Raw genomic sequence first — 14,700 nt, forward strand, 5'->3', positions numbered from 1 at the left:
AACATTATTATTAATCTAGAGTCATGACTGTAAATCTAATATTCACTCTCTCACTCTTTCACTCTTTTAGCTCTGCTTTGCTCACCACCACCTCCCGAGGTGAAAGAGCCGGGTGAAATATCTGGCACCAACTAGTCGTTAACTTTGTGTTTGGTGCTGGACAGCTAGAGCTTTTTGGCTGACAACAGCTACCTGCTGTGGTTGGAAACGCCGCTGATGCGAGCGGTGAGAGTGAACTAAAGTAGTAAATTCGTGGGCAGTAAAACCAAAACAATGAGCTAAAATTTGCTATAAAACCCCTTAGAGCCAACAGGATTATCACTATGAGCGACCCCTTTCACATTACACATTTGATACATTGTTAATAATAAAATATTGATTATAGCAGCTTTCATGTGTGCTGATTGATTAAACAACCTCCATTGCCCAAAATCTAAATTACAAGTATTCAAAAATAATATTTTTTGACGGTGTGGGAAAGCCATGTTTATTTCATGTCAAGTCTGGAACTGAGTTTTGACTCGATCTCCCAACTAAGAACTTAAACTTGAAGGTCCGGTTGATTTTGCTTTTGTAAGGTTAAAAGAGGGAAATCTCAAGCTCAAGATAATTGCACACAGGACAAATACAAATTTGTTCTATTATGCAAATAAAATCAAAGACTGTTGGCAAACTGATACATTATATGTGCACATACTTTATACATGCATCATGTTTTTGAACCTCTGCACGTTGCCACCAGTGTGATGTCTTTTCTCTGCTACGCAATATTAGGGGCTTGATGAGCAGATGGTACGGGCAGCCCTTTTCATTATCATGCTGCAGAGGCCCTGAGATATAAGCCTTTGCGGTCCCTCAGTACTGATAGTTAACAAGGAGGGGAGCAGCCAGAGAAACCGGAACATCTGGCGAGGGGAGAACAGGTAGAGGAGCTGGCACTGTTGTTGGCTATCTGACACCCCAGCAGACAGATGGAGGCACCTGGCTCAGTGTGCGAAAAAAGGAGGACGGAGATACTTTGGTAACACGTCAGCAGGTCAAGTCGGATGCTCAGTGTCGGGTGGCTTGTGTGCTCATTCTTACTTTATAGAAACATGGTATTTAGGATATGAAAACAAAGTTTGGCACTTTAGTAAACTACAACCTCTGACATCCTGCTGTGTCCATACCATATGTCCATATTATTGCATATTCATTACTCTCGAAAAAAACAGAAAAGTTTTACTTTATGCTTCATCAGGTTGATGAAGGTCTCATTATGAAAAGGTTAATCTCAAAGCTGTGATTGCAAAGTTTATTAGATGATGTGCAGGATTTTTTCACTTGCTTTCTCCTATGATCTCGTCACCGTGCTTTGTTTGATATTCTGATCACACTAACGAAGGAGGGAGGCATTGTGACCATACCTACGATCATGTGGTTGCAGACGTCACAGAAAGTGGGCTTCTTGAAGATGTGCTCCATGAAGCAGTGTCCTGCCGAGTCCACCTGCAGCGGGTTGCGTGACTGGGAGCGCGACGTGGGAGGAGGAGCGGAGGGGATGGCTGGAGGGACCGGAGGGTGGTTGGTGTTGTGCGGCGGGGCCATCCCGATGTTGCAGAGATGGCCCGTGCTGCTGCTCACGTCTGACAGCAGCTCCGTCTTGTTGTCGCTGCTGGTTCGGAAGAAGTTGTCTGCGCTCTTGCTGCGGATGCTCTTGGTCTTGAAGGACAAGGAGCGCTTGAGTCTCTGCAGCTGAAAAAGAGAGAAGAATAGTTGAAGAAAAATAGAGCAAGGGAGAGAAAATGACAGAGGAGAGAGAATAATTCAGTACATCTGAGTGGAGTAAATCAATTCCTGTAATAACCTAAATAAATTACAAACTTAGTCTCTAAAACCTTCAGGCAAATGTCTCAATATCCGACGGCTGCTAAAAGACCATTGTGAAGGGCAACTTATCACTGCTTAGTGGAAAACCTTTGCGCTTCCCTACCTGGAAGGTAATGTGATTTCCTGGTTAGAGCGATGCATCGCATCAAAACCATTTCTCACACGCTGTGCTGCCATATCTGGCCGCAGCCTCCATCAATCTCCAGGCCGCTCTTTTACAGTAATGCTATTCATAACGCTCCACACTCCTCATTTAACCTCTCAGTGTGTACTTCCTCCTCTGTGAAACCCACTTAATTCTGGGCTCAAACACGCAATAAAGAATCTTTTAGCTACTGTAATGTGATTTTATGGTTCTGGTTCCTGGCTGGTGTGTGGCTGCAGGTCTCTGATTGAAGAAAGAGATGTTTCAAGTGATTGATGGGTAGGTAAGGACTCCTAATGAGCCATCTTAGCACATAACACATGCCTGAATGTGTAACTATACAGGTAAAAACCTGTGAGGATTTACTGTTTTTCTGCTGGGTGCAGAAAGGTTGATCCGTACTCTTCTAAGTTTGTTCCAAAGTATTAGCTTTTCACACGGACACAGTTTCCATGAACTGATTCTGAGCCGAGATACTCATATGAAATCCCAGACTTAAACTACAATACAATTAAGTGAAGAAAAACATTATTAGCTGTTGATATTATCCATTAAAATGCCTGAACCAATTGTTTAGAGAGCTTATCATTGCAGCTTTGGTATGGTGCAGATCAATCAATTCTACAGGGCACTCTGGAAACAATCAATTTGGACCCTTTCTCTACCATTACCACCCACACACAGGAATGCACAACAGACATGAACATACAGCACACATATATTCTACTGCAGCCTCTTGTAGTTCTTCACTTGCATGGCTTTTACACACACTGGAAAGAAAAACGCTGATAAAACATAACAATAATGTTAACACAGTTAAATCTAGATAACTAAATTAGATATATAAGCATTTTTTTCTGGAAAATCTGCATGTGTTGTACTTATTTAAAAAGGCTGTGATGGTAAAGGATACTGCACATCTTTCCTGTAAGGTGGTTTTATATATATAAAATAAAATAAAAAACAACCAAAATAAATAAAGACCTCTCTAAATCAGCAAAGTGAGGGAATGTGAACATGCATCGAGGAGCTCATGCTGTGGTTGATGGCACCAAATCAATAAGAGCTGTGCTCTATTATGAAGCAGGGAGGGTTAACTGGGTGATGCAAAAAAAAAAAGTTATGGCATAAGATTATATACCTCAAATCATTGTAAATAAATACATTTACCGAAACAGCCTCTAAACAAAGAGTGCCCTCTAGAAATATGGTGGATGAAACCTTATGTGGCATTGACGTCACTAAAGTGATCTATCTTAAAAAGCAGTAACGCAAAACAACCTTTATCTTTATGTACATGCAGGTATGCCGTTATGTTATGATGGACTAAAATCAGCAGTACGCTTCAGTTTACCCAAGAGTGGAGGCTCACCTTGCGCTTGTGATGTTCAGGCCTCACAGTATTCTTAAAGGAGGAATAAAAACACAAACACAGCTTCACTTAATGGTAGAAAACGTGTTCAGCCTATTGTGGAACTACATGTACCGTCTTTAAGGATGATTAAACAGTTTCTTTAATCACTTTTTTTGTTTTTCTGAAGTGTTCTACTACTAATGTGTTCCTAGTGATATATTGGAAGGGTGTGTGGTTGTTTGGCAGAGGCTTTATGGGAAATGTTAGCCAGGACTCTCTTGAAATACCCAGCAGTGACCAGATGTGCCAAAGTAAGAGCTCACATGCACAAGCTTTAAAAAGAGAGAAGAAGACATCTCTGTGATCCCAGCAAAAGCTTGAACTGTTGCTCTGAAGTTCACAAACTGTTGTTTAGAAAATAATAAAGAGGAAGAATGAGTCCCATCTGTCCTGTATAGGCGCTTTGGGGACAGGGAAGTAGAGCCGATGTAGCCATCCACTAGCAGGATGACTAGTCCAATATTTTACTGCTAATTCTAGTAGTCTGGGCAACATGTGACCCACATAGATGGCAAAACGCCTGAGGCAGCTGTGGATCTCTGTCACACAGCCGACTTTCCTACGTCAGCCACAAGTGCAAAAAGTCTATCATATTAAGCACATAAAAGCACATAAATGAAACACCATATTACTTCTTTTACCACTACAGCACCCTGTGAACCTGTTTTTTTAGGCTGATCAAGAGCTTTAAATAGCCGTTCCATCATCATTGATCGAGCAATAATGAATTTAAATACCATAAATAACCTATTAGCTATAGGTTAAAGACTCTTAACTAAAGAGAAACTAACACTAACCACTGTATGTGGTGCCAAATGGTGAGTTTAAACTGATCTAATCGTTATCTAAAGGTCGTTTTCTTATATAGTACAACATCATGATGCTATTCTAATGGTATTTTTACACACTGAGGTTACTCTCCATGGTACTTTAAACATGTTTTATGTCCTATTTGGACAGCTGATGATAATTTTGAAGTCCCCCCCTGTCATTGGTATGGTATCCTCCTTAAATGTAATCACTTTAGGCTGTTGAAGCTGTTTTAAAAGGCTGATCTGTCTGTGAGTGAGTGAGTGATAAAAAGTGACATAGTTTACATGCATGTTGTTCTTTTTTGGGAGCTGTTTTCCTATATGTCTTTATGCTAAATTAATCTAAGCTTTAATAAGTGAACCCTATACTCTCCAAAATGTCAAACTATTATAAATATACTGGAAGGTGTGAATTCACTTTTTTCTGAGAGAATACACTCAAGAGTCAGCCAAAAAAACAATGACCCTATCATATACAGTATATCAACACATCGATGAACCATTCTTTAGGAAATTAACAACATTATTACAGTGAAATATGAGGCGTCTCACCCATGTTTAGCTGGTTAACTAACCATCTGCTGTTGACTTGTACATTACTTTTAAGAAATTGTATCTTTATTTCAAAGCTTTGCTCCTTCTGCTGGTATGGTATACTGTTTTTTTGCTGATAGGTGAGATAAATGTGCTATTTTACCATTTTATGTTATTCATTTACTGTTCATTCTTTGATCTGTAAGTACACTCTAATCTTAAATGTTTTTGTGTTTTATTTGGTCATTGTTGAAGACACAAACCTCCATGTACATAGATCGCTCTTTGTCCTCAAAACTGCAGCTAAACTAACAGACAAACTGCTCAATCTCAATCAAGAAAGTGACGTTGAATGATTTCTTTAACAATTCAGTATCATTGGTCAAAATAAATCCCTGTCATTGGTATGGTATCCACCTTAAATTTAATCAGTTTAGGCTCTTGAAGCTGTTTTAAAAGGCTGATCTGTCTGTGAGTGAGTGATAAAAAGTGACATAGTTTACATGCATGTTGTTCTTTTCTGGGAGCTGGTCCCTGTTGAGTCGATTTTAATTGTCATGCTGATAGAAGTTTGTTTGCCCTGCTCTATTAATAAGAGTTGTATTGATGCACACTGCGGATCCCACACAGTATATCTATCCGAGGGGGATGTTAAATAATACATAATTACAGGACAGTCCTGCTGAAGGTTGTTTTCTTATATAGTACAACATCATGATGCTATTCTAATGGTATTTTTACACACTGAGGAGGTTTGTTGTACTCTTCGTGGCACTTTAAACATGTTTTATGTCCTATTATGACAGCTGATGATAATTTGGAAGCCTACCCCCTGTCATTGGTATGGTATCCTCCTTAAATTTAATCAGTTTAGGGAATTTAAGCTGTTTTAAAAGGCTGATCTGTCTGTGAGTGAGTGATAAAAAGTGACATGCATGTTGTTCTTTTTGGGAGCTGGTCCCCTTATTTTCATGCTGATAGAAGTTTGTTTGCCCTGCTCCATTAATAAGAGTTGGACTGATGCACATCTCACAGTATATCTATCCGAGGGGATGTTAAATAATACATAATAATAACAGAAGGACAGTCCTACCTTGGTTTCCTGCTGGCTGGTGTTTGCTGATGGTGATTTTGGTGTTTCATTCTGGTCCAGTTCGTCCTCCTTGCCCCCACTTTCGTCCTGAATCATGTTGGCCGGTGGGATCATCCTCTCTTTTTGGGATCTCTTAAAAAAAAAAAAAAAAAACGGTTGCTCTGTAGAGTTTGTTTTCTCCCCCCAAAGCTTAGATTACATCGTTTCAATTCCTCTATAGTCAGCGTGACCCGAGGATAAGAGGAAGGGGAGTCATCCAGAGACCCACTACTGCTTCTGCTTCTGCTGCTGCTGATGTGAAGGAGGAAATCCGAGTTTCAGTGAGGGAAAGATGAGACAAACGTCTTGAGGAGGCTGCGAAAGAAGCAACAAATCAAAAGTTGAAAGTGAGTCTGGTTCAGCTTCAAAATGTCCCGTCCTTCTGAAGGAGGCTTTCAGCGTTTATCGTGTCGTCGTCGTGCGTAAAGCTGCCAAGACATCTCCAAGTCCACGCTGCGCTCCGTGCGCCACACACTGATATGATCCTCTCTGATGGGCGGAGAGATGTTCAACTAACCAAAGGGAGGGAAGGAAGGATGGAGAAGAAGAAGGAGGAGGAGAAATATGACACAACGACTCTGTGCTGCCAAAAATTCAGATGGAAGACACACTCTGAGAAGAAAAAAAAACACCCATATGGTCAAATTGAATCACTGATAAGTAAAAAAGATGTTTAACAGGGTGGCCACATCATATCATGTGTTTAGTATTCCCAGACAGAGATTATCACCGACAGGGCAAATCCACTGGTTTTATAGAATTTTTTCAGGAAGTTAGTTATCCTCCTTTGTTTAATCTAATTGACATGGATTGAGACGATAATCACTTCATTCAAGTATTGTTTGAAGACTAATAACATTTAAGAATAGAGAGATTTATTTTGACCAATGATATTGTTAAAGCTTTAAGCAATCAGCTGAGACTCAGCAGCTCCCAGCCAAGAAATAGACTATAGTTGCTAGTTGCGACATAATAACCCCCTAAAAACTGATAATGAATTTTTTACTCTTTGGTTTTTGTACGAATTAAAAAGATGATATATAACAACTTAAAGGGACTGTTTGTAACTTTCAGAAATGCTTGTTAACAGCGACACCTGTGGCCGTTAAGTCAACGAAAGTCAGCGTTGGGCTCGCGCTTGCTCGCTCTACATAGACATGAACGAGCATCGCTCAAAACAGTGAGGCGACACATGTCAGCTAAAACCACAATATCACTCTAAATTTCAGCTGCTTGGCAGTAATGTTAGCTGACCAGACGAAGGTCTCTCCATGAATCACTGCTGATACTAGTGTTGGCTTTTCCTGCCTCAGCCTCCAGGGCTGAAGCAGGAAGTGAAACGTTATCGTCTCCGACCGCAGCCGGAGGGAGACATCGGCACCCGGTCTGAGACGATAACGTTTCTCGCTTCGGAGCCCCGTCACTTCACAAGACACGGGAAACCTCTGTTGGTCTGGAGGAGCTGCAGCATTTATTTCTGCACAAACGTCCACTGAACATTCACTAGATATTCTCAGAGCTAAACTAACTCTTCTGCAGTGTGTAGTGTGCGCGCATGCACGTGTAGAGGTGGAGCAAGCTGAGCGAGAACGAGCACGCTGTGTGAGTGAAGGCAAGCAGGCAGGCAGGCAGCGGAGCAGAGAACCGCAGAGACTCCGGCCCTGGAGACCAAAGCTACGGTCTCCCCCGCGGCCTCCGTCCACGGCCGACACTGTTTAACAGACGGGCTTCACTAGATAAAACTTTGCGGTTTTGGTGCTTCCGTGTAGTTTGTGTTGGAGTCTGAGTCTGAACAGCGTAGCCACACGCGAGCGCGCATGGGACACCGACCTGGTTTGATTTATACGTGTAAGAAGTTACAAACAGTCCCTTTAACAATTTAGTTCAGTGTGTTTTATGTCATGTATTGTAATCTATTGTTTGGTGTTTGCCTCATTTAGCTATTCCAGTTTGGTCACATACCTCATGGTGTTGCTGGCTCTCTGCTGATTCCACACATAAAACCTTTGTGAAAATAAATGTGAGTCGCAAACAGCCATCACTGTTATCAATAAGAATATTAATAAGTGAACCCTACTCTACAAAATGTCAAACTATTACAAATATACTGGAAGGTGTGAATTCACTTTTCTGAGAGAATACACTTAAGAGTCAGCCAGGAAAACAATGACCCTGTCATATACAGTATATCAACACATCGATGAACCATTCTTTAGGGAATAAACAACGTTACGACATTATTACAGTGAAATATGAGGCGTCTCACCCACCTCAGATGGGATAGGTGTGATACCCGTGGTAGTGATACATCAGGCTGCCTCCCTCCAGGCTCCCCTGCGATGTGATGTCCTTGAAGTTGTGGGACGAAGGAGGCAGGCGCCAGACTGCAGCCTCCTCACTCTGACAGGAATGCAAACACCAACACAGTCCCAAGGAGTGAGTCTTACATATCCAGCTCAGTTTCTGCTAGAGATCAGAAGGGGTTCCCTCCTCAAAAACTCAGCTCCTCTGAAATGAGACGAGTACAATGTCAAGAATTATCACTTGAACTTGTTTTTGTTTTGTGAGGCTATAGTTATCATGTTGTCAGATTACCAAAAAACTGTGGATGTGTTATTTTAACACCCCTCGGCCACTTGTGATAAACAAGCTCTCTCTACAATTTACAGCATCATCAAAAAGCATCATCTGAATGACGAGTATTCAGGGGCTGATGATGCATTTAGTGTCAAAGAGCCATACATCAGAGAAAGCACTGCAGAGTGAATGAGGCGCGGAGATGTATGACCGGTATAACTGTCTGGGTTGATGGCGTGTGTATAAATATATATATATATATATATATATATACAGGAAATCTGTGATGGAGTTTGTTTGCCCTGTGTTTAGTTAATTAGAAGGTGTGAATAAAGTGTTATTAATCCACAGTTGACAGGTTTTTGGGGTATCAGTGCCAAAGAAGCTGTGAAAGTAAAAAAAAAAAAACATCTATGCATTTATTCTAATTGAGATCAGTGACTCAAGACAGTTCATCAAACCTCCTGTCCGTATTAATCTTCTGAACTAGTCCTTCAACATGCTCTGGATCAGCTAAACTGCGGCATTCTGGGAAACAAAAACAACTAAAACATTTACATCAAGGTGACCCCCAAAGACTAAGGTGGTGCATTTCTGACATAGGAAATAATGTCCCTGATAGCTATAGACAAGTAGAATATGACTAAACCCTGTGTTGAGATTCAAGGTCATCTTACTCGCTTCTCCTGCAGCTCTTACTGGATATCACACGGTCTTCATGAGCAAATGGAGTTTGTTTAGTTCTCATGATCTGTTGACATACGAGCTCAGTAGCTTTTTTGAGTTGGGAATCTTTTGTCCACCTATATTGTTTAAGTTGAAAACATTAATGCTTTACGGAACAGTTCGTAGCTCACTGGTGCTAATAATCTAAATCTTTGCAAGAAAGCGAAAAAGCGTATTTCCCAAAATGTCAAACTATTCCTTTAAATCTGTCTATCCTAAAGACTGGAACCCCACAGGTGGGTCGCTGGAGATTTTGTTAGTGTCACCAAATACATTTGCACAATTTCTTCGATCGTCTTTTAATATTTATATCTGCAGTACACCTTTGAGCCACATGAGGGAGCCTGAATGTTCGTATTGTTTTGATAATTCTACGTATAAGATTGAAGCTAGTATGAAAGGCTAGCGTGCACTTTTTTTGTTTTACTGATGAGAGGGAAAACACGAGAGCCTGTTAACTCTGCATAAATGCATTTATTTGGTCTCATTTATAAAGTATTTAACATGTATATGTTTCAATAACATATGCTTAAACAAAAAAATGTGATTTATCAAACATATATCTATATAGATAATATGAGGTGATGCAGAAATGGTAGTAAAAATGGTCAGGAATGTTCTTTTACGCAGACGTTCACATTTTTCATAATTTATAGATAAGGCCTATTGTGAAGTGGGTCAGGATTGTTTGTCATTTTAAACAGCGGGTCCACAGGAAGAAGTTTGGAACCACTGCTTTAAATGAAACGCCAACATGGATGAGAAGTCCTAAAAGTGGATGAAGTTTCGAAAGAATTTTTATACTACTGAGCAATATACAGATCAATCTCCACGAAAACTGAGCGAACTCCATGTGCTGATGAAGACTGTGGGATATGGTTGAAACCTTCAGAAAAAGCATGTCCAGTAAGTGGACTTTTAGTTGGGATTTTTTCTTTTTCTTTTTTTAAACCAAGGTCAAGAGTGAGCTGTCATGCTTACCCGTCTAAATTATTCTAACCAGTTCCTCAGGTCTGCCCTGGACTTTTACAGGGTACTTTTTGTGTTTTCTCAGTGTATTAATGATGGTGTTAGGATGAAACTTCCGCTCAATTGAGACCACAAATGACTTGAGGTTGTACGTTTCACAAGATAGCCCACCACCCGGAGAGCGCACAAGACAATCCCCCGAGTTAGTCAGAGAGCCAGACAACCAGAACATGAGTCAATGTTGTATTTGGGCATGTACTATGTCCATGTGGTGTGTGTGTGTGTGTGTGTGGTTACTGTGAATCATGTCCGCAGAAAAAGCCAAATGCATGACCAGTTGTGCCAGGAAGCCAGAGGAGAGAGCAAAGTGTGAAACAGGCAATGAGAGACAGACAGAGTAAGACGGAGCGATGGATGAGGATATAACGGAGGATTGGAGCGATAAGGGTTAACTATTCCACATGAGAGGTTTCAGCGAGGCAATGTGAAGTTGTGCAATTTCATGGCTCACAGTTGCTGCTTTTTTTTCTTTTACAATTATTATTCCTGTTTATAAACACTATAATCATCTTTAATAGAATCTGTTATGTGACTATTAACGGCAGTGTGACCTCCTCCATTTGTTCTGACCTTGAGATATTTCCTCTTGTTTACCTGCCACCAGATGAGACAGCCTGTAAAAATATATTTGAATTGTTTAGCAGATCATATCAGAGAGTACATTCCATCCCAGAAGACATTTCCGTTTGGAGGATTGCGGTCAAACTTTCCAGAAACAGTTTTTGTTTTTATAACCTGCTCTGGTCGTTTTCATGCATTTCTTAGAAATGTATTCACTCTCTCAGGAAATATGAAGATTCGACGTGGTAATCCCTGCTAGTTTGTTTTAAAGTCTAGTCTATAGATTTACTAATCTGAAACTTGTTTTTGTTTTCATATTAATGCAGAAGCTGAAATTGATGCTCAATATTGATAATAATATGTACAAATGTGACACCGTACAATCCAAACTTCAACCACAATGTCTATTCTGTGTGCAATGAACCTTGACTTTGTCAGGATCACGTTTGCATTTGCACGTGTGTGGCAGACTCGTTGATGAGGTTGTGTATTTTAGGATGTGCTGAAATGTGCGATGCTCTGCAGTAACTGTGCGTCACAAGCTGTTTGCAGGTTGCTTCTAGTTGTAAATGGTTGTTTGAGTAGTCTACCTCGCTGCATATGTAATGATTTCACACCTAAATGTGTTGCATTGGTTTAAAAAAAACAAAAAACAAAAACATATCACTACAGCTTATTTCTGCCTTTGGAAGATTAGAAAGATCTCCAGCTGTCTGAGTTGTTGCTGGTTGGACTTAATGGAACTGGATTCAGCATATTCTATCCAACATTTCTTGCACACTATGCAGGGATAATGCAGGGTCTAAAAAATACATGCAATTTTATGGATTAAAAGAGTTATGTGCTCCGTTAAACCTATAATGTTTTAGCATAAGGTTGATGGGAATGTACTTTTGAAGGTATTTGATCAGAGGAAAAGTCAGGGGATCACCAAAGTCATTAGGATTCATCTTCTGGGAATAATCAGCGGTGTAGTGGTCGTTGATAAAGTGGGTGTACTACCAGGTATGGGTAGAATACAGAGGAGGAAGTGGGTACACTCTCCTATATATTCCAATGGCTTTTTGGCTGATAGGTGGGTATACTTTATAAACCACACTGGGAATCACGATACAATATTTCATCACAATCCATCAAAATGTTGTTGAGATATTTCAGTCTGGACCAAATTGTCAACAACCAACCAACCAAACAAGACAGTAAGTCCCTTAAAACAGTGGTTCCCAACCCTTTTCCTTAAGGGACCCCTTTTCTATCATTGGGTAAACTGACGACTCGTGACTAAGTGACATATTTCATGGATATTTTATATTATATTCAATCCATAACAATAACAGCACAGAACGACTAATACATTGTACAATTAACCCAAATAGTGAACGCAATAACTGCAGAAAGTTTGTGTAAAACGAGCAATTTGGATGAATTTTGAGCAGATTATTTCCTGTGAATATCACAGGTGAGTTTTCCTGTTATTTTTAGGTACTTTTAATACAATTCTCTGTCTGTATGTATTATTTTTTAACAATCATACATACTTAATAGGCTTCTTTTTTTTGTTGTTGACACATTCAGTGTTTTCTTCTCCCTGATGCTTGACCATTCTTCTACTGACTCTTTGGTTGTTTTAACTTCATACTTTTCTAATGCAGGACGAGACTGTTTAGCAGAGAGGGAAGCCAGTGCCTTAAAACGAAGGTGATGGTGAAATAATTATATTTTATCAATTAAATATAATGTCTGTGACCATTTTCTTTAATCATTCATTATCATTATTCTGGCTAAATATTTCATAATACTACTACACCATCACCCACAATACAAGGGCACGGCCTCAGTGGTAGCTATAATGCCCTGACTATGAATCTGTTTTATATATTACACCTGGGAAAACCCACAGGAGTGATGATAGTGGTAGTAAGTTAGGATGTTTGTTGTTAAATCATAATGTTTTCTGTGAATTTGATCTGTACTTCCAATATTCAAGCCATACTTTCATGAAGTTGAACTATGATTCTTGTAAACACTACACAGCCTGATCCAACCATATTTCCGCTCATTGTGTCCCATGAGGCTATGAAATCCCCTCTCAAGCTCACTGGGATGTGCCAAAACTCCACAGTTTGCATCTTTGTGGTTGGTTCTCAGCGACTCTATTGGAGGGAATTTTTCCTGCTCACGCACATGGTGTTTCCATCGGTTTCTGGTGCCAAGAAGACATGATCGGTGGTGAATCCTGTCATCAGCGTTATCACATTCATGGCAGAAGTAATAGAGCAAACGTATGATTGTACTATCATAAATAATGACCTATCCATTGTTTTTATTATTATTGCTCTTCTCTAGATTTATTACAACAGTTACTTTTTAACAACACCATGGAAAATTGATGGGAAGGTGACTTTCTAGTTTGGGAGGTTATTATGAGTATCATTATTATCAGTGGAGCTTCTGTACCATGAATGATTTTTTAATTTAACACTGCAGCAGCTCTATAATTTATATGGATCATAAGACATTGCAAATCATTTCTGTAAAGGTCTGTCAATGGAATAATTTCAAAGAAAACAGCAACGTGAAGCATTATAATGAAAACTCTTATGTGATTGTACTTACTGCTAATGAATGGAGGAATATAGAGAACAAAATTATATTAATTGTAGAAATGGCCCTTTAACACCTTTCATCTAAAAGTGTGCACCATCAATTTATTCTCTGTGTCCTCAGCTCAAAGCAAAACTGAAAATGTTAGCAATTACCAATGACCCAGCCTGACATTATACACACACACCTACACACGCACACACACACACACACACACACACACACACACACACACACACACACACACACACACACACACACACACACGTCCCAGCATGTGTTACAGTAATGGGCAAATGGATTCCCTAAGAACCAAAGCTAATTAGCCCATCTTATTATGAGACATCCTTGGAATAGTCTCTGCAGGGTATATACAACAAGTAATGAGAGATAGGAGTATATATGTGTGTGTGTGTGCGTGTGTGTGTGTGTGTGTGTTTCACTTTAGAGAAATGTAACTTTCTCAATTAACAAATGTATAATGATGTTTAAAGAATTGAAAATGAAAAATTAGGGTTGAAAAGTCAAATTATGGGTATCCAGTCACCCAACATACCCTGGAAACTGTGTTGCATGATATACCATGTTTCATCCATGTTTTTTGTCGTCCTTCAGATGTCCAATAATTCCTTCAAAGCAAACAGAAATACACAGACAATTCATTTATACACATAAAAAACAGTCTAAAAATACAAGTATGATGACAAATGTGTTCGAAAGACATACAGGATTAATAGCAGCAATATCTGACACAGGTTAAATTGTAAAAGGTCAAAAGTGCAAGAGCATTTATCATACGCAGGGTGAACTGACCATTTCTTGTAATGTGGCTGTTCACAAGTCTAATTGCCAAACTTTCTTCTATTAGTTTTACATATAGGCAATCTAAAACGGTCTAGGCTACTTTATGCGAACTAGGGGTGCCTGGCACGACTCGCCGCTTCTGGAAACTCCCAAGGAACTTTTAAACCAACCCCTTTGTCGATCCAAAATAAAGACAGATTTAGCAACTGCAAGGCTTATTTCTCACATAAAATGTTTTCAGAAACACATTTTGGTGAACTTTCGTGATATAAGAGAAGAACGTTTCCAAATGAGCCACCATGTTGGTTCCGGTTTGAAAGCTGGGAGCAGCAAAGCGTTCGTCCAATCAGGTGCCTTGTGTCTAGTGGCAGCCCATCAAGCGTCCAATGCTGGGAAGCGAGGCGATCCCTCTCGATAAAAAACGCCCTTGCGGACATGTACTGTACCATAAGGGCGCCCCAAATGAGGGGAGAAAAAAAAGTATAACTTTTAC

The 14,700-nt window shown here is 39.8% G+C and overlaps 1 protein-coding gene across 2 annotated transcripts in view; it reads right to left on the reverse strand.

The window, feature by feature from the left end:
- stac (SH3 and cysteine rich domain) overlaps positions 1-6,458 on the reverse strand; it is a 34,070-nt gene extending 27,612 nt beyond the window's left edge. The window contains exons 1-3 of one of the 2 annotated variants that reach the window (XM_074660711.1): positions 5,868-6,457; positions 3,387-3,419; positions 1,407-1,734 (exon numbers count right to left, since the gene is read on the reverse strand). In XM_074660711.1, coding sequence (XP_074516812.1) covers positions 1,407-1,734; positions 3,387-3,419; positions 5,868-5,981 — 475 coding nt within the window. In that variant the 5' untranslated portion in view covers positions 5,982-6,457. Of the gene's footprint in view, positions 1-1,406; positions 1,735-3,386; positions 3,420-5,867 lie in introns of both variants that reach the window. The other variant, XM_074660712.1, reaches the window with a different exon arrangement.
- Positions 6,459-14,700: the final 8,242 nt, after the last annotated feature.

The sequence above is a fragment of the Sebastes fasciatus genome, chromosome 15 (genome assembly GCF_043250625.1).
Source record: "Sebastes fasciatus isolate fSebFas1 chromosome 15, fSebFas1.pri, whole genome shotgun sequence".
NCBI classification, from domain to species: domain Eukaryota; kingdom Metazoa; phylum Chordata; class Actinopteri; order Perciformes; family Sebastidae; genus Sebastes; species Sebastes fasciatus.